General features: G+C 41.7%; 1 protein-coding gene and 2 long non-coding RNA genes across 3 annotated transcripts in view; 1 reads left to right on the forward strand and 2 right to left on the reverse strand.

Moving 5' to 3' along the window:
* LOC138973551 (uncharacterized) overlaps positions 1–19987 on the reverse strand; it is a 495333-nt gene that overhangs the window by 19078 nt on the left and 456268 nt on the right. The window lies entirely within an intron of this gene.
* Positions 586–18151, forward strand: LOC138973546 (uncharacterized). The gene is made up of 4 exons (XM_070346265.1): positions 586–1100; positions 4040–4261; positions 12188–12409; positions 17267–18151. Exons 1-4 carry the CDS (start codon positions 709–711, stop codon positions 17289–17291), a joined length of 861 nt encoding a protein of 286 aa, XP_070202366.1. The 5' UTR covers positions 586–708; the 3' UTR covers positions 17292–18151.
* Positions 11170–19987, reverse strand: part of LOC138973549 (uncharacterized) — a 41102-nt gene continuing 32284 nt past the window's right edge. The window contains exon 4 of the long non-coding RNA XR_011458061.1: positions 11170–11925. This is a non-coding gene — a long non-coding RNA (uncharacterized lncRNA). The remainder of the gene's footprint in view (positions 11926–19987) is intronic.

Raw genomic sequence — 19987 nt, forward strand, 5'->3', positions numbered from 1 at the left:
CACGGCTAGGGAAAGTTGGGTGACTAAGTATTGATCTACTTTTATTACAATGACTTGAAGCTGAGCAGAGTACAGACATTAACAAGTGAAGTATTACTTAAACTCATGCTGTGAGTTATGTTTTTGTTGAAAATGTGAGAGTGAAAAGGATAGAGGGTATTGAGCAAATGCACTGACATAACTACACACGTCACATGTCAAGATGGTCATTTATACAGCTTCTTCTTCTTCTGCGTTCGTGGGCTGAAACTCCCACGTACACTCGTGTTTTTTGCACGATTGATTTTACGTGTATGACCGTTTTTTACCCCGCCATTTAGGCAGCCATACGCCGTTTTCGGAGGAAGCATGCTGGGTATTTTCGTGTTTCTATAACCCACCGAACTCTGACATGGATTACAGGATCTTTTTTTCGTGCGCACTTGATCTTGTGCTTGCGTGTACACACGGAGGTGTTCGGACACCGAGGAGAGTCTGCACACAAAGTTGACTCTGAGAAATAAATCTCTCGCCGAACGTGGGGACGAACTCACGCTGACAGCGGCCAACTGGATACAAATCCAGCGCGCTACCGACTTAGCTACATCCCCGCCCTATTCATACAGCGAATTCCATGGCCTCAACTGGTTTACCAAACAATTATAGAGCGCAAGTGAGATACAAACATGTTTTGTCTATTGTTGCAGACATGATGACTTCGATAAACAAATGCCGATCTCTTGTGACGATGAGCGGACGTCTGATGATGAACCAGTGCCAGGCTCCAGTGACTATGAGCGAGAAACTGATGATGAACAAGTGCCCGACTCCAGTGACAATTTGCGAAAGCCTGATGATGAACCTGTGCCAGACTCTAGTGACTATGAGCGGAATCGTGTTGATAAGCCTGTGCCATACTCAACTAAAAATGAGGGGAAACCTGATGATGAACAAGTGTCCGACTCCAGTGACGATGAATGGAATCCTAGTGATGAACATGTGCCAGAATCCAGTGACGATGAATGGAATCCTGGTGATGGAACATGTTATATGAAGTATTATATCGCGCGCGTATCTCCAGACTCGGACTCAAGGCACAGGGATTTATTTATTTATGCAGTGTGAGATGGAATTGTTTACACAATACATCACGCATTGTCCTCTGTATACCTTGTTTATGTTGCTTTGGTCGGCTGGCAACCTCTCTCTCTCTCTTTTTTTTTTGATATTCAATTAATAAAACACAAGATAACAAACATGGTAACTGTAGTTTCTGTTTGCACACATACTCTCTCATTTACATGCGGTTCAGAAAAAACTTTTACATTATACAAAAGGACAACAAATAGTGAAAACAATATACGTGTCAACATTTGTTTGTTTGTTTGTTTAACGCCTAGCCAACCACGAAGGGCCATATCAGGGCGGCGTGTCAACATGTGTAGCATGAAAATAATCATATGTCATCATATATTGATCTTTTTAAAAACAATATTCGCATCATAATGTATGGCTGTCTTTACCTTATATCAAAGAAAATAAACAATAATTTGTTTTCAATTAATAAAACTTCAGACTAACGAAATCTCTCTCTCTCTCTCTCGATAAAAAACATCAATATGGAAGTAACTGGAATGGATCCTAAAAAAGTTCAAGTACACTTTTAGCATTTATTGTTTCACAAATGTTTGGGTTTATATTTATTTTTAATGTCATGATCATCAAAAGCTAAACAACAAAGAATCGGCGCGCAAACCCTTTCAACATTATTCCCACAAAACTAATTCACATACACTAGAACCCCCTGTTAACGACTTTGGAAAAACCTTGAAAATTAGGTCGTAAAAAGGGGGTGGGGGGGTGGGGTCTTAAAAGGGGGGTTTGAGTTTTTGGCAGGTCGGTCATGAATTTGGTTGCAGTGTATCTACTGTCATGTTTACACACAAACACACAGTTGCAGTTTACTGTCATATCAAAACACACACACACACACACCCAAACAATTTACAGCAGAACAACTTGAACTCAAATTTCAAAGAAAATTTACTCATGGCGTAATGCTCGCTCCCCGCTGAGTGAAGCACATTTGACATTGTGGCACAACCAGTAAAATCCGAATGTCCTAACTCGATAGAAAACATAACGACTTTTCTCCAGAATCATCTTTCCGCTCATATGAATGATTCGTTGCCTTACATCGTTAAACTTGACCACGATCGTTAAGGTCTTTGTACAGGCTCCTCTCTTTGCGTACTTTCGCTTCGCTATCCTTCTGACTTCTCACCATCTAGATAACACTGAGTCATTATCCTTGACGACACACAGGATTTTCGTATTCCCGACTCCCAAGGAAGTCGCGGCGGATTGCCACTTCGCTCGATTAGCGATTACTTTATTAGCTCTCTTCTCAAGAGTCGGCGCTTTTCTTTTTCTTTCGCGAATCTTTGTTTGTCAACAAGACAGTCGTCGTGACAAGATAGTGTGCAGAAAAAAACCGGATGTATCAGGATCTTGTGCGCGCGAGATTTCGTTTTTATTTCTTCTCGCGATAGTTGGAGGAGCGATAGCCGCCATGTTGTGTTTTCAACTGCTCGAAATATGCGCAAAAGTTGTAAATCATCCCAAAAAGTTCGGTCGTAAGTCGCGTTTTGAATCATTATCCTTGACGATACACAGGATTTGCGTCTTCCCGACTCCTAAGGAAGTCGCCGCGGATTCTATCGTGCACGAGATTTAGTGGGGTTTTCGTCTCGCGCTAGTTCGAGGAGCAATTAGAGCCGCCATGTATTGTTTTCGTCTGCTCGACTACAAATGCGCGAAAGTCGTAATTCATCTCCAAAAGCTCGGTCGTAAGTCGCGTTTTAGGGTGAGTCGTTCACTGGGGGTTCATTATATAGTAGAATGCATCCGTGGTAGAAAAATCGGTCGTAAAAAGGGGGTGGTCGTAAAAAAGGGGGTCGCTAAGGGGGAGTTCTACTGTATATATATAGCGCACGTCTAAAGCAGGCTCATCATTCACAATCCTAACAAGTGTGAATTCAAACCAGTACAAAAACATGGAGAAAGGAAAACAATGAGCTCAGCGAAATGTTGCATAAATGTCTTAGTGAGATTTAAACTCAGGAGAGGTTTAATTGCCAAAAAAGTATTTCATTTCTTGGTGATTGTGTGACATAATACTGAATAGCCCCAGTTTATGTGATTCATCGTTCGTTTGTGGGCAGGGCCTAAAAAGTGGGGCGATGCCTTATTTGCAAATATGCCCATATATGGTATCACCCCATTTTTGGGGGTAAATCACCTCATTTATATAAATTTGGCGAATTATCATCCAAATAATACTGGACAATGGTGAATGGGTCTGATAAGTCATTTAAATTTTAATTTCAATATGATTGACCCTTTTCTCAGTCTGTAATAGGCAATTAAAGTGCCGCCCCAATTGTATGGGTTTTGACACACGCCCCATTTACTGAGATATACAGCTATGTGTGTGTGTGTGTGTGTGTGTGTGTGTGTGTGTGTGTGTGCGCGCGATACCCGTGATGAGGCGACAATTGTGTAGTTGGCTATGTTCCCCAGGCTCCAACAAAAGGGCTGAAATCGAATTCTGTGAATGTGATCGTTTATCGTGTGATGGAGTGATACCGCTAGTCGTTTTAACAAAAGAAGCTTTCTCAGAAATATCCAAAAATGCACACACAGCAGTTCCCTTCTTTTGATTGATGTTTGGTTTGTTTTGTTTCGCAACATGGGACACTGTTCAAAAGACAGTGCGGGAGTATTTTCAAACACATGGAGGAGACAGGACATTGTTTCTGTTTCACAGTGGCCAGGTCAGTCACGATGTGTGGTCAGTGTTAAAAAGCGACCCTGTTAGATTCACTCGAAGGATACTAATACTGCATGTATTGTGAAACCGTGACTAATGGTACTGTTCATGTTGTTTCTGTAAATCATGGTAAGTTTTGTGCATACATAAGAATCGCCCGTTTTTTGTGTGTGTCTCCTATGTGAACGGGGCATGCTGTTATGATTACAGAGTGATCTACTGTTTCAGGTGTCAGTGCGGACATTGCTGTCATATGCCAACTTCTGTTGAGTGTGTGTGTTGCCACGACGTCCGACAAATCAAACAGAAGTTAGAAGGCCTGGATGACCAGGTAGGCTGCATCACAGCACATCCTGGCTTTCGTACCATTTGCCTGGACGTCTACTGCCTGGAGACCGCATACTATGCGTACAAGCAGGACTACGGGCGTCTAAACTTCGATCTGCATGAGTATGTAACAACACAAATCAGAAGATTATCATTCGGATATATTTCTTTCTTTCTTAATTTGGTGTTTAACGTCGTTTTCAACTACAAAGGTTATATTTTTCTTTATTTGGTGTAAAACGTATCGCGACGGGAAAAGGGGGGAGATGGGATAGAGTCACTTGTCAATTGTTTCTTGTTCACAAAAGCACTAATCAAAAAATTTGCTCCAGGGGCTTGCAACGTAGTACAATGTATTACCTTACTGGGAGAATGCAAGTTTCCATATTGTAAACGCCATGAGCGGAGGGTATGTGCATAGAAATACTCACTAATAAATAAATAAATAATACAAAGGACTTAACATTTCTTACATACTGCTTGACTAAAATCTTTACAAAAATTGACTATATTCTATACAAGAAACATTTAACAGGGTAAAAGGAGAAGTTAGTTAGTTAGCTATTGCTTTTTGGGTCCAGCGGACCATAATAGGCCAAATCATGACCCCACAAGTTAATCATTACACATTTTTAGATTAAAACAGTTCTAATACATAAAATCCGTAACGTCAACCGAAGGCAGTAAAAGGAGAAACAGAATCCGTTAGTCGCCTCTTACGACATGCTGGCACCCCCCTCCACTGATCCTGTGTCTGGAGTCTGCAAAACATGAGGACACATTTTTATGTACATGTTAACTGATGTTGACTTGTAAATAAAAAGGGCGTCAGCGTCTCAGACCTGCGATCAGGAGGCATCAGGTTCAAATCCAGGGTGGAGTCTCCTCTATATTAATACACCTGAACCTCTCCCCCAAAATACATGGCAGTAAATTAATCAATTTTCTGTTATCTTCCTCAGGTTGTGACATACCACTCAGCCCAACAGACATCGACCTACTGATGCAAACAGTTGAGAAAAGAAAACAAAGGTTTTTAAGGTTTTGTTTTTTTGTTTGCTTAACGCCCAGCCGACCACGAAGGGCCATATCAGGGCGGTGCTGCTTTGACATATAACGTGCGCCACACACAAGACAGAAGTCGCAGCACAGGCTTCATGTCTCACCCAGTCACATTATTCTGACACCGGACCAACCAGTCCTAGCACTAACCCCATAATGCCAGACGCCAGGCGGAGCAACCACTAGATTGCCAATTTTAAAGTCTTAGGTATGACCCGGCCGGGGTTCGAACCCACGACCTCCCGATCACGGGGCGGACGCCTTACCACAAGGCCAACCGTGCCGTTAAAGAAAACAAAGCGGAAGTGATGGGTTTGATGGTGAACAGCCTGGGACCAGTGGCAGTGCAGTGGGAAACAAGAAGAAACGGGTACTTGGCAAAAGAACTGCTCCCCCGTCACCCACATCTGACTTCAAGACAGCAGCAACAAGCTTAATGAACAAGATGCAAGAGAAGCACAGCCAGCAAGAAGACAACCCTCATTTAAACTATGCCATCACTGTTGCGGAGAGATTTCTGCAAATAAAAAGGAATATTCTAACCATCTTGAAACACTTTCTTTCTTTCTTTCTTTATTTGGTGTTTAACGTCGTTTTCAACCGTTCAAGGTTATATCGCGACGGGGAAAGGGGGGAGATGGGATAGAGCCACTTGTCAATTGTTTCTTGTTCACAAAAGCACTAATCAAAAATTTGCTCCAGGGGCTTGCAACGTAGTACAATATTATGACCTTACTGGGTGAATGCAAGTTTCCAGTACAAAGGACTTAACATTTCTTTACAAACATTGACTATATTCTATACAAGAAACACTTAACAAGGGTGAAAGGAGAAACAGAATCCGTTAGTCGCCTCTAGCCGTGTAATTGATTGTATTTGAATGTTGTCATTCTTTGTTTAGTCTAGTAACGTGAAAGTAAATGTCCACCTAGTTTTAGAAGAAGAAAATAAACGTCACAAATACCACAACTGTTTCTATTACGAGTTTGTGACGGACGAGTCCAACCCTGTTAAACCCAGACTGCGAGAAGGGGTTTACATCCGTTGAGAAAATATTAGGGTATATATAGATGTTATAAGGTACAGGTCATATAGAAAGAAGGCACTGACATTGCATGTGACAACTGTAAAGCACATCACCAAAGTGAAAGACCAGCTTACCAACCAACCAGTCAAGTTGGCTCATTTGGCTCGATGATATGAATTCTTTCTTTATTTGGTGTTTAACGTTGTTTTCAACCATTCAAGGTTATATCGCGACGGGATGATATGAATCCACTGCGCCGTATTATGAGACCTGAAAATTCAATACCCCGTGTGGCTGCAATTGCTGAGGTACTGGTTATATTAAGGAGTGTGCAGACATGGTAATAATGATAGCAGAGCAGCATTGACGTTGACTGCATTTAACCAGCCCTGCCCAGAATGTGCTGAATGCATGGAATTTCAGAGCTTCTCTGCTTTCGGGCAGCAGCCTGGTTAAACGGTGCCGAGAGTGATACGCCCGGGGATGTGGTGCGGGGGGGTGGGGTGCTCATCGGCGGAGGCCGGGGGCTGTGTTCCTTGAGTGGAGGGAGTCCTTCCGCTTTGGGGGTCGAGTTCGGGCGGGGCCGGTCGCCCGTTGTGTTGCCGACCCAAGACCCTGAAATACTACCCCAGCAACAAGTGCTGCATGTGCAGGAGCGGGAAACCCTGGTCGAGACTCGACGAATAAGGGCAGAGCAGGATGCAGCTGTCTTACAGAGTTTGGAAGTAGACAGGTAAAGGAACCGAGACCGGCAACGAGAGGCAGATCTGGTGCAAGACAGAGCAAGCCGCCTACATCAGCTGCAAACCCACCACTCTCAACTTCTCCGGAACGAGCAGCTGCTCACAGGATTCAGAATCAGAATCCGAAATGATGGAAGAGAGCAGCGCTTTACTGCAAACGACACACTGTCTACACTGTGCAGTTTTAAATATGCTGGCGCACAAGATTTTCATTTTGAGGCCCGGTGGCAAGGATGCCACCAACACATCCGGTCAACAGATCTGCAAAGTACCAGAACTCTCCCAAGTATTGGTCTTGCAACAGCAACAATGCTGCATCTCCATTGGAATGAAACTGGCACCCTCTCTGAAATCGATTCTGCAGGGACAGAGAACATTGATTTAGATGAAGAATAAGAAGAATAAGAATAAGAATACTTTATTATCTCATAGAGAAATTCAGGGGTGGTACATAACAATAATACAAACAAGACATTGATTTTACATAAAACATATAGCACTATATAACAGGGCAGGTTATAGAAACACCTCCCACATACCTCTCTAGACATTCCTTGCCTTGTTCTTACGCATTCAGACATGAACACATCCATGTCTCACTTGCACAAGATGGGCCTGTATGGGTCACTTTCTTTCTTTATTTGGTGTTTAACGTTGTTTTCAACCACGAAGGTTATATCGCGACGAGGGAAAGGGGGGAGATGGGATAGAGCCACTTGTTAAGTGTTTCTTGTTCACAAAAGCACTAATCAAAAATTTGCTCCAGGGGCTTGCAACGTAGTACAATATATGACCTTACTGGGAGAATGCAAGTTTCCAGTACAAAGGACTAAACATTTCTTACATACTGCTTGACTAAAATCTTTACAAACATTGACTATATTCTATACAAGAACCACTTAACAAGGGTAATAAGTGAAGAATTTTATGGGTGAGAAAAGGAAAGTAAAAGGACTTTGGGGAGGCAGAAATAGAGAAGAAACAAGAACAAGTCGCGTAAGGCGAAAATACAATATTTAGTCAAGTAGCTGTCGAACTCACAGAATGAAACTGAACGCAACGCAACGCAGCAAGACCGTATACTCGTAGCATCGTCACTCCACCGCCCGTGGCAAAGGCAGTGCACGTGGAATTGACAAGAAGAGCGGGGTATTCGTTGCGCTGAGAAGGATAGCACGCTTTTCTGTACCTCTCTTCGTTTTAACTTTCTGAGCGTGTTTTTAATCCAAACATATCATATCTATATATTTTTGGAATCAGGAACCGACAAGGAATAATATGAAAGTGTTTTTAAATTGATTTCGAAAAAAAAAATTTGATAATAATTTTTATATATTTAATTTTCAGAGCTTGTTTTTAATCCGAATATAACATATTTATATGTTTTTGGAATCAGCAAATGATGGAGAATAAGATAAACGTAAATTTGGATCGTTTTATACATTTTTATTTTTTTTTACAATTTTCCGATTTTTAATGACCAAAGTGATTAATTAATTTTTAAGCCACCAAGCTGAAATGCAATACCGAACCCCGGGCTTCGTCGAAGAGTACTTGAGCAAAATTTCAACCAATTTGGTTGAAAAATGAGGGCGTGACAGTGCCGCCTCAACTTTCACGAAATGCCGGATATGACGTCATCAAAGACATTTATCAAAAAAAGGAAAAAAACGTTCGGGGATTTCATACCCAGGAACTCTCATGTCAAATTTCATAAAGATCGGTCCAGTAGTTTAGTCTGAATCGCTCTACACACACACACACACACACAGACACACACACACACGCACATACACCACGACCCTCGTTTCGATTCCCCCTCGATGTTAAAATATTTAGTCAAAACTTGACTAAATATAAAAAGATCCTAATTAGGTTCACTGCATCGAGAGTGAAAGTGAAAGCATAGTGTGAGGGAATAGCCTTGCAGCCCACGTAATAATGTTCAATATGCGTGCGCGTGTTTGAGTGACTTCATTGGTACGCATGCAATTGACGCCATCTTTTATGTGACGTAATTTACGACGCACGATGCTAGCTTTTAGAACAGCTCAGCACTGACGCGTCAAGCAGACGTGACTTTATCGCAGACGACCAGCTGCTAATTTGTTAGTATCAATGTACGGGAGTTGTTTGATAAAATGACAAGTTTCTTTAGGATAAAAGTCACTTACGGACTTGGTTGTTTAACGACGGTTAACGGAAAATAGAGTAGTATAAATCGAGAAAGAACCGGATTATTTGCCGGAAGTTAGTGATTCAGGGTCAGAGTTCACTGTAGCGCATGATTATGCGAAATAGTCCAAAGATTTGAGGTCTATATAATGTTTTGGATTTCGAGGGTGCGGCACTCTTTGTTAATCGGGAGTCATTTAACCCTAAAACTCTTTGTTAATCGGGAGTCATTTAATTATAACCAAATTCCTTGTTAACCGGGAAAAGTAAACCTTAGAAGACTTCTTCGTTAATCGGAAGCCGGCCTTCATTTCTAACCGTAAGGATTTATTGCTTAGATCTGTTGTTAATCATTCTTTGTGAACTAGGAACCTTGCAGTATACACTAAATAGCTCCTTGTCAATCGGGAGTTCTGTTATAACGTTTGTATAAATTCCTTGCCAATCGGGAATCTGATAGTATCTCATGCACTAAATAGCTCCTTGTCAATCGGGAGTTCTGTTATAACGTTTGTATAAATTCCTTGCCAATCGGGAATCTGATAGTGATAGTATTTCATGCACTGAATAGCTCCTTGTCAAGCGGGAGTTCTGTTATAAAGACTTTAAGTCTGAATAAGTTCCTTGTCAATCGGGAACCTGATAATCACCCCCTTGTTTAAACGACAGTCAGCGACAGTACTGAGACACGACAGAAATAGTTATGAAGTGACGAGGGAAGAAAGAAAACGAGTCTGCGTGAGAGAGTGACGATGTTTTGATTCCATGCACTTGTAGAATAAAAATGATGTTTTAAACTGTACAACCACGGTGTGGGCTACATTCGTTCGCAAGAGAGAGGCCGTTGGCCGTATGAGAGCTGAATACTAGTTACTACTGCATCGGGGATAAGAGAGGGAAACGGGAAACATTCTTACACTCAAACAAAACACAACGCGAGGTCAGACAAACAACATCACGAGTAAATAAGGAACATCCTGCACAATCCCCTGGCAGTTTGTTTGTTTGTTTGTTTGCTTAACGCCCAGCCGACCACGAGGGCCATATCAGGGCAGTGCTGCTTTGACATTTAACGTGCGCCACACACAAGACAGAAGTCGCAGCACAGGCTTCATGTCTCACCCAGTCACATTATTCTGACACCGGACCAACCAGTCCTAGCACTAACCCCATAATGCCAGACGCCAGGCGGAGCAGCCACTAGATTGCCAATTTTAAAGTCTTAGGTATGACTCGGCCGGGGTTCGAACCCACGACCTCCCGATCACGGGGCGGACGCCTTACCACTAGGCCAACCGTGCCGGTTCCCCTGGCAGCCCCCGGTCTCAATCAAATCTGCCACACATAGTATCAACAGTCCATGACATAACAAAAGTCTGAGACCGTTTCTTTATCCTCTGTAAACGTCATATGTCTCAGATTACCTCCCTTCACAGCCTCATTTACCCATTAGGCGTCATAGCCCTCAAAATTTTTCTCAGATTTTATTTTAGCCCCGTGAAATGCTGGGTAGGGAATTTCCTTTTTATGATGTCTTATGTCGCGCGTGCGCAATTCATTGTCTCAGTAAAAATGGCATCTCGAAGTTCTTTGCCACAGCGGATTCAAATGGCATCTTCAACACAAGGCCAATCTTTTCAGTGGCGTAGAGTTGAAGATGATTCAAATGGCAACTGAAAGTACTTCTGTCCAGTGACCTGTCTGCTGATGTCTTTTTGGCCAACCGCACCCAAAGCATATGGTTTACGTAGTAGTAGTAGTATAGTCTTTCTTTCTTTATTTGGTGTTTAACGTCGTTTTCAACCATGCAAGGTTATATCGCGACGGAGTAGTATAGTAGTAGTAGTAGTACAGTAGTAGTAGTATAGTAGTAGTAGTACAGTAGTAGTAGTACATTAGTAGTACAGTAGTAGTAGTACAGTAGTAGTAGTACAGTAGTAGTACAGTAGTAGTAGTAGTAATTAAGTAGTAGATTAAAATATTCATACTGCCAAAGCGCGAGGCTATTAAGGCAGTGAGAACTGCTTGGTAAAATGAGAACTGTTAAAAAGAAAACGCTTCAGACTTGTTCTTCTTCTCAGCTGCACTCGTCACCGTCTTGTGATTTGTACAGGCGAGTTAGGGTTTCACTTCCAAATATGTAAAAGATCTGCGAATGATTCCAAGCATTTTGTTTGCTTTAGAAATAATGTTAATGATATGCTTATCAAAATTCAAATCTGTAACGAAAGTAACACCCAGATCTTTTTCCACACTGTCATGGTCAATCGTTACTCTGCCATTGTCTGTCGTCATAAAGTACCGGTAGTCATGTTTAGGATTTTTCTTTCTCATAATTATGTTTGTTTGTTTGTTTGTTTGTTTGCTTAATGCCCAGCCGACCACGAAGGGTCATATCAGGGCGGTGCTGCTTTGACATATAACGTGCGCCACACACAAGACAGACGTTGCAGCACATGCTTCATGTCTCACCCTGGAGTCACATTATTCTGACACCGGACCAACCAGTCCTAGCACTAACCCCATAATGCCAGACGCCAGGCGGAGCAGCCACTAGATTACCAATTTTAAAGTCTTAGGTATGACCCGGCCGGGGTTCGAACCCACGACCTCCCGATCACGGGGCGGACGCCTTACCACAAGGCCAACCGTGTCGGTAGGAACGTCAGGTAAAGCTGCCAGTTCAACACATGCACGCAAAAAACGAGCGGCAGAATCTGAGCCACGCACACCCAATCAAGCTGACAGCGAGCCGAGCGAGATTGAATGTCATCCAGGACCTGAAACAAGAAAAATCATTTACATCTCTAAAATCATGCTGGATGTAATATGCATAAGAGCTAAGAAGAGGCTCTGCATTGCTTAAATTTCTCAGAATTTTATGATTTAATTTGGATGATTTTAAACAATACTGTGTGTTTAGTTTCTTGCACATATTTGTGCCGTTTATGAATGTGATTACAGTTGAAGTATATTATTTGTCTGTGTCTCCTATGTGAATGGGGCATGCTGTTATGATTACAGAGTGATCTACTGTTTCAGGTGTCAGTGCGGACGTTGCTGTCAGATGCCAACTTCTGTTGAGTGTGTGTGTTGCCACGACGTCAGACAAATCAAACAGAAGTTAGAAGGCCTGGATGACCAGGTAGGCTGCATCACAGCACATCCTGGCTTTCGTACCGTTTGCCTGGACGTCTACTGCCTGGAGACCGCATACTATGCGTACAAGCAGGACTGCGGGCGTCTAAACTTCGATCTGCATGAGTATGTAACAACACAAATCAGAAGATTATCATTCGGATATATTTCTTTCTTTCTTAATTTGGTGTTTAACGTCGTTTTCAACCACGAAGGTTATATCTTTCTTTATTTGGTGTAAAACGTCGTTTTCAACCACGAAGGTTATATCGCGACGGGAAAAGGGGGGAGATGGGATAGAGTCACTTGTCAATTGTTTCTTGTTCACAAAAGCACTAATCAAAAAATTTGCTCCAGGGGCGGTGCTGCTTTGACATTTAACGTGCGCCACACACAAGACAGAAGTCGCAGCACAGGCTTCATGTCTCACCCAGTCACATTATTCTGACACCGGACCAACCAGTCCTAGCACTAACCCCATAATGCCAGCCGCCAGGCGGAGCAGCCACTAGATTGCCAATTTTAAAGTCTTAGGTATGACCCGGCCGGGGTTCGAACCCACGACCTCCCGATCACGGGGCGGACGCCTTACCACTAGGCCAACCGTGCCGTTAAAGAAAACAAAGCGGAAGTGATGGGTTTGATGGTGAACAGCCTGGGACCAGTGGCAGTGCAGTGGGAAACAAGAAGAAACGGGTACTTGGCAAAAGAACTGCTCCCCCGTCACCCACATCTGACTTCAAGACAGCAGCAACAAGCTTAGTGAACAAGATGCAAGAGAAGCACAGCCAGCAAGAAGACAACCCTCATTTAAAGTATGCCAACACTGTTGCGGAGAGATTTCTGCAAATAAAAAGGAATAAGAGACTAACCATGTTGAAACACTTTCTTTCTTTCTTTCTTTATTTGGTGTTTAACGTCGTTTTCAACCGTTCAAGGTTATATCGCGACGGGGAAAGAGGGGAGATGGGAAAGTTAGTTAGTTAGCTGTTGCTTTTCGGGTCCAGCGGACCATAATAGGCCAAATCAGGACCCCACAAGTTAATCATTGCACACTTTTAGATTAAAACACTTCTAATACATAAAATCCGTAACGTCACCCGAAGGCAACAAAAAAGTGAGATGGGAAAGAGCCACTTGTCAATTGTTTCTTGTTCACAAAAGAGAAGCACAGCCAGCAAGAAGACTAATTACCCTCATTTAAACTATGCCAACACTGTTGCGGAGAGATTTCTGCAAATAAAAAGGAATAAGAGACTAACCATCTTGAAACACTTTCTTTCTTTATTTGGTGTTTAACGTCGTTTTCAACCGTTCAAGGTTATATCGCGATGAGGAAAGGAGGGAGATGGGATAGAGCCACTTGTCAATTGTTTCTTGTTCACAAAAGCACTAATCAAAAATTTGCTCCAGGGGCTTGCAACGTAGTACAATATATCTACCTTACTGGGCCAATGCAAGTTTCCAGTACAAAGGACAGAACATTTCTTACATACTGCTTGACTAAAATCTTTACAAACATTGACTATATTCTACACAAGAAACACTTAACAAGAGTAAAAGGAGAAACAGAATCTGTTAGTCGCCTCTTACGACATGCTGGGGAGCATCGGGTAAATTCTTTCCCCTAACCCGCGGGGGGGAGCAAGACCCTATATGTCAAATAAATTAGGTAGTTTTAAAATTCAAATCTTAAAATAAAGACCAGACTCCTTTAAGAACCCAAAAAGAGCTGTAGAGCTGACCTCTGTAAAAATACTTTTCAAACTCGAGGTGCCAAAACTTTTCTCGTTGATCATACAGATCAGCACACTCGGTGATAAAATGATTCACAGTAAAACCAGTATCACATGCGTAGCACCATGGTGCCTCTTTTCTTTTAAGCAGATGAACATGAGTTAGATAAGTGTGTTCAGGGCCTGAAAGAGACAATTGCTGCAAGAAATGATCAGATAACTGTTCTTACTGTTGAAATTGATGAACTTAGCAAGCAACCGAGTAAAACTGGTGAAGAGTGTGGGAATGCAAACAATCAACTGACAACTGTAAAAGCTGCGTGTTCAGAACTGAGAAAGAATTCAGCAAATGTAGCCAGAGCGAGGCATGCACTAGCTGCTGAGAAGAAAAGAAGAGCTGAGCAGGAGAATGTGCGCACAAGCAACCATTGTGAGCAGCTTACCAAAACTAGACAGTTGCAATCAAACGTCACAGTCTTGCAGAAGAAATACCAGGGCGCAAAACAGGAGCTTCATTCAGTAAACCAGACCATCAAACACGTTAAGCTCTTGGACAAAGAGGCAACAGAGGCTAATGAAGAACTTGTGCAACGCTTGCAAGAACAGCAACAAGAACAGCAACGACCGATGTACAAAACTTGTTTGTTTGTTTGTTTGTTTGCTTAACGCCCAGCCGACCACGAAGGGCCATATCAGGGCGGTGCTGCTTTGACATATAACGTGCGCCACACACAAGACAGAAGTCGCAGCACAGGCTTCATGTCTCACCCATTCACATTATTCTGACACCGGACCAACCGGTCCTAGCACTAACCCCATAATGCCAGACGCCAGGCGGAGCAGCCACAAGATTGCCAATTTTAAAGTCTTAGGTATGACCCGGCCGGGGTTCGAACCCACAACCTCCCGATCACGGAGCGGACGCCTTACCACTAGGCCACCGTGCCGGTATGTACAAAACTAAGGAAGATGGAAAACACACTGATGGAGTTCAGCTTTGTGCTGCACAGCTAGTTGGTGAACTGGATGTGGCAGCTTCCCGGGTTTCCAAAATCATTAAATGTGTTGCCCATCATGTGGAGTAGAAATACACATCTTTTCAACTTAGGTCACTTTTTAGTAACTTTCCACTGCCTACTAAGTTGAAAAGATGTGGAAATACTTGCCATTAAAATTAGGAAAAGTGATATAACGGGTGTTGAATTACCCTCAAAGATGGGCGAGGAGAGTGCCCTAAAAATTAAACAGTTAGCAGACGATACAATATTTTTACAGAACAGTGGTGATGTCTTTAAAGTTAAAGATATAATAATACAGTTTGCAAAGTTTTCAGGACTGACCCTGAATGTTAATAAAACCAAAATAATGAAAATTGGACAGCATTGTGGTCAGCAAAAGTTGCCCTTTGAGTGCACAGAGAAGATTAAGATTTTAGGTATATATTTCGTAAATAATGATAGAGCAATAACTGTTGAACAGAATTGGGTATTAAGAGTTCAGAAGATTAAGAAGTTGATTAAGATATGGAGTCGACGAGATTTAAGGATTCACGGTAAAATTGTAATAATCAAATGTTTTTTTATTTCACAGCTAGTATTTGTGATGCAGACGATTGGATTGCCAGAGCGGGTTTTGACAGAGTTAAATAGATTGTTTTATAAGTTTATTTGGCAGAGAAAGTGTTCGAATAAAAAAGCATTTGAAAAAGTGAAAAGAAAAGTAATGGAGAAAGAAATAAGTGAAGGTGGGTTGAAAATGCTAAATGTGCACAGGATGCAAGAGTCTTTTTATTTACAATGGGTCGGACGTTTGTATGAAGAGAAGGGAGCAAATTGGACGTTTATACCACTATGGTTTCTGGGACATGTTGTTTCAGGGTATAGTTGTTTTGATTTGAATGTTAAACCGAGTAAGGAATTGAATTTGACAATGATTGGAAGCCCATTTTGGCAGAGGGTAGTGTGGACACATTTGAGTTACAAGCGTAGGATGGAACATGATAAGATTGATGTAAACAATTTTTATAAACAGATTTTGTGGAGTAATGATTTGATTCGGTATAAAGGGAAAATGTTGTTTTATTTGTATTGGAAAAATGCTGGGATTGAACGAGTAAGTGATTTGTTTATAGTGGAAGAAAAGAGATTGAAGTCAGCAGCAGAGGTATATATACAAATTGGAAAGAATAATGCAAATATTTTATTGGATTATTGGGCATTAATAAACGCATTACCCAAAGTATGGATTAATTGGATTGAAAATAAACATATTATTGTCCAGATGGATAAGCAATTGTTTGATGGTAGCCTGTATATGATAAAAATAAGCCAAATACGAAAAATGATAGAAAAGAAAAGTGTAGATACTGCTGTAGAAAAACCTTGTGTATATAATTTTTGGTTGAGGAAGTTTGGTGTACAAGTAGATAAGGAAATTTGGACACTTGCCCATGTTTCCAAAGAAGTGAGGTTAAGAGAATTGCAATGGAAAATCTTACATAACATATATCCAACAAATATTTTATTATGTAAAATGCAAGTCAGGGAGAATAACAGATGTTGTATTTGTTGGACGGAAGTTGATTTTGTTGAACATTTCTTTTATGAGTGCATACCGGTAAAGTTGTTTTGGACGAAGATAGAAAACTGGATAGAGGAAAAGGCTGGATTGAGGGTTAATTTTAAGATGCAGGATATAATATTTGGCTATCAAGACACAAGTTGTTGTAAAAAGATGAGAAATTTTGTAAATCACGTAATATTAATTGGGAAAATGTGTATTAGTATTTTTAGAAAGACAACTTGTCAGGGATCAGTGTTCGTAATTTTCGAGTTTCAAATATTAAGTAGAAAATTTGATTTGTAAATATAAGGAATATTTCCATTGTAAAGAGAAAATGTCCATGTCTCGTGAGTGTAATATACCTCTATGTTGGAGTTAAAAAAAGAAGAAAAAAGACCAATGAAGAAGGATGCTCACCGCCTATTTACAAGAAAAAAAGACAGAAAAAAAAAGAAAAAAAAAAGGAAAAAAAAAAAAAAAAAAAAAAAAGGAAAGAAAAAAGAGAGAAGAAAACAAGGAAGGGTTGAAGCAGCCTGCATGCAACTGAGGTCAAAAAAAAAGAAAAAAAAAAGAAAAAAAAAGAAAAAAAAAAAAAAAAAAAAAAAAAGTTGAAAAGATGTTTATTTCAGACATTATGGAGGCTCTGGTGTCACTAATATCAATGTGCTGTCTTTGCTTTGTTTAGCGACCAGCATCAAAGAGGCGCATAGAGGACTGCCTGGGAGAAGAGGACCACCAGGACAAAGAATGAAATCGATTGAATATGCTGTGCTGTTGCCCTGCTAAGCTGCGTACATTTTTAATTTCTCCGCAACATAATATGCATGTTTTTGTTATGAAATAAAATTGTTGATCGTATCTTGAGTTTATGGTGTTACATGTAATAGTCCTCATGATCTGTGACTGAGTGTGAAAGTTGGTGTGTGTGCGTGGATACATTTACCAAAACCTACATTCACTCTCAACGTTGCATTCACGTCGAAATCAAACCAAACCACAACCACAACCAAAAATTCACGTTGTGTCGACGTGTAATTCACGTCAATTTTATCACGAAAAATGCACCAAAACTCAACTTTCCCGCTGTGTCAACGTAGAATTCACGTAATTCTTGACCTAAATTTTTACCTAAAATTTACGTTCCATTCACGTGGACATTATGTAAAAATGCAACGCAATTTCAACCAAACCACAACCACAACTTCACGTTGTCACAACGTAGAATTCACGTAATGTTTTTACGAACAATCCACCTCCACCAATAATTCACGTTGCATTCACGTTGGTGTCACGTAAAATGCAACTTTGTTTTCCAACGTTATTCCAGCGTGATTTCGTCCATACAAATCTATGTAAAAAAAATGTTGAAACGCAACGTAAACACAACGTGAATATAACGTGAATATAACGTGAATACAACGTAAAATTGTTTGCTGGGTATTCTATACAAGAAACACTTAACAAGGGTAAAAAGAGAAACAGAATCCGTTAGTCGCCTCTTACGACATGCTGGGGAGCATCGGGTAAATTCTTCCCCCTAACCCGCGGGGGTTAATCAGGACCTGAGTGATACAAGAATCATTGGCAAAGAAAGCGGGCTTGAATTTTTGTACTGCAACGCCCATTTTCTTCTTGGCGTGAGCAATGCTGCTGAGAAAGCTTTTGCAACACTTGAAGAGTCGGAGGACATCAGGGGCAACCTGAGGCGCGCTGCCTGCATTTGCTCATTTCAAGGCCTCTGCGACTGAACCAAGTGCCCTCCGTGCTCTCAGGACAACGTGTGATGTGCTGGGGCCACGTGGCGACGAAAAGAACGGCTGCAGAGACTATTGGCTGGGGTTTTGTCAGCTTCAGGAATTGAGCAGTAAGATCTCCAGCTTCAGATCAAACCGGTTCAACAACACATTTGAGGGAGCAGATGCCATCATCCATCACTTGGACGATATCAGGTCCCTTCTAGACGAACACGCTGAGGAGAAGCCGAACTTTAAACTCCAGAGTTAGTTAGTTAGTTGTTGCTTTTTGGGTCCAGCGGACCAATTTATAGGCCAAATCAGGACCCCACAAGTTTAACATTACACATAATTATTTAAATTAAACCAATTTTACTAAACAAAATTGGCTATGGTGATACAGCACTACAGGCTATGTTGATACAGCACTAAAAGCTATGTTGATACAGCACTAAAAGCTATGTTGATACAGCATCACAGGCTATGTTGATACAGCACTACAGGCAAGTTTTCAGCCGGCACATGGATGACACGCGGCCACTCCTCCAACATCGGTGCTGCTTCGACCATAGGCTGCAAGACTGGGAAGGTGATTGGCTGTGGGGTCAGAAGCAAGATCTGTAAGTCATACAAGGTGTGGGAGAACAGCCTCCCCATGAGATACAGGAGGTGGGCAGCACAGCATGGACACAAGTGCACGCTGAATCACCACGGCTCTTCAGGAAGCATGGAGGCTAGTATTATACGGGACATAATTATTTTCTTCGTCTTTCTTTCTTTATTTATTTGGCGTTAAACGTCGTTTTCAACCACGAAGGTTATATCGCGACGGGTTTTCTTCGTCAGTAGAAAACCATAGTGTCAGATACACCAGATTCATAGGTGATGGGGCAGCAATACATTCAAAGCTGTGAAAGATGCTAAGCCCTATGGTGAAGATATTGTTATTCAGAAACTTGAATGTGTGGGCCATGCATGTCCAGAAAAGAATGGGTACAAGGTTGAGGAAGCTAAAGGCAAGCATGAAGAGTGTAAACTTGGATGATGGGAAAACAATGTTTGGGAAGGGCAGGCTTACATACAACCAGATTGACAGAATCTAATCCATGTATGGTGTAGCAATCAGGGCTAACAAACACAATCTCCCAAAGATGAAGCAAAATGTGTGGGCGATTTTCTTTCATAAAATGTCGACAGACGAGAGGCCGATGCATGAGATGTGCACCGAGAACTGCCCATTCAGAAAGGCACAGGCAGAGAACAAAGTGTTCCACCACAAGAACAGTCTCCCAGTACCAGTTATGGAGAAAATTAAACCTGTGTTCATTGACCTGGCAAGTTAGTTAGTTGTTGTTGCTTTTTGGGTCCAGCGGACCATATAGGCCAAATCAGGACCCCGACCTGGCAAGTCCAGAGCTGCTTGCTAAGTGTGTTGAGGGATATACTCAGAATGCAAATGAGTCCTTTAACAGTTATTGCCCGAAACACAAAAATCATAGACTAATAACTGTGAATCAAGGTGTGGGGCTGGCTACAGGGGTCTTCAATGATGGAGCAAAGACTTATGCCATTGCGATGCGTGAGCTTGGACTTGAAGCTGGAGCGTTTGCCACTAAGTGTTTCGCGGACATTGACACAGAACTTATTAAGCACGCGCAGCGCCAGGCCTTGGC

The sequence above is a fragment of the Littorina saxatilis genome, linkage group LG8, assembly GCF_037325665.1.
Source record: "Littorina saxatilis isolate snail1 linkage group LG8, US_GU_Lsax_2.0, whole genome shotgun sequence".
Taxonomy (NCBI): Eukaryota; Metazoa; Mollusca; class Gastropoda; order Littorinimorpha; family Littorinidae; genus Littorina; species Littorina saxatilis.

What these genes read in the sequence shown, in the direction of transcription:
- LOC138973546 (XM_070346265.1), top strand. Translation starts at nt 709, where the DNA reads ATGCCGATCTCTTGTGACGATGAGCGGACGTCTGATGATGAACCAGTG. An exon ending in CTAAACTTCGATCTGCATGA is followed by an intron (nt 4,262 to 12,187) that starts GTATGTAACAAC and finishes CTACTGTTTCAG; the next exon opens with GTGTCAGTGCGGACGTTGCT. An exon ending in CTAAACTTCGATCTGCATGA is followed by an intron (nt 12,410 to 17,266) that starts GTATGTAACAAC and finishes TGCTTTGTTTAG; the next exon opens with CGACCAGCATCAAAGAGGCG.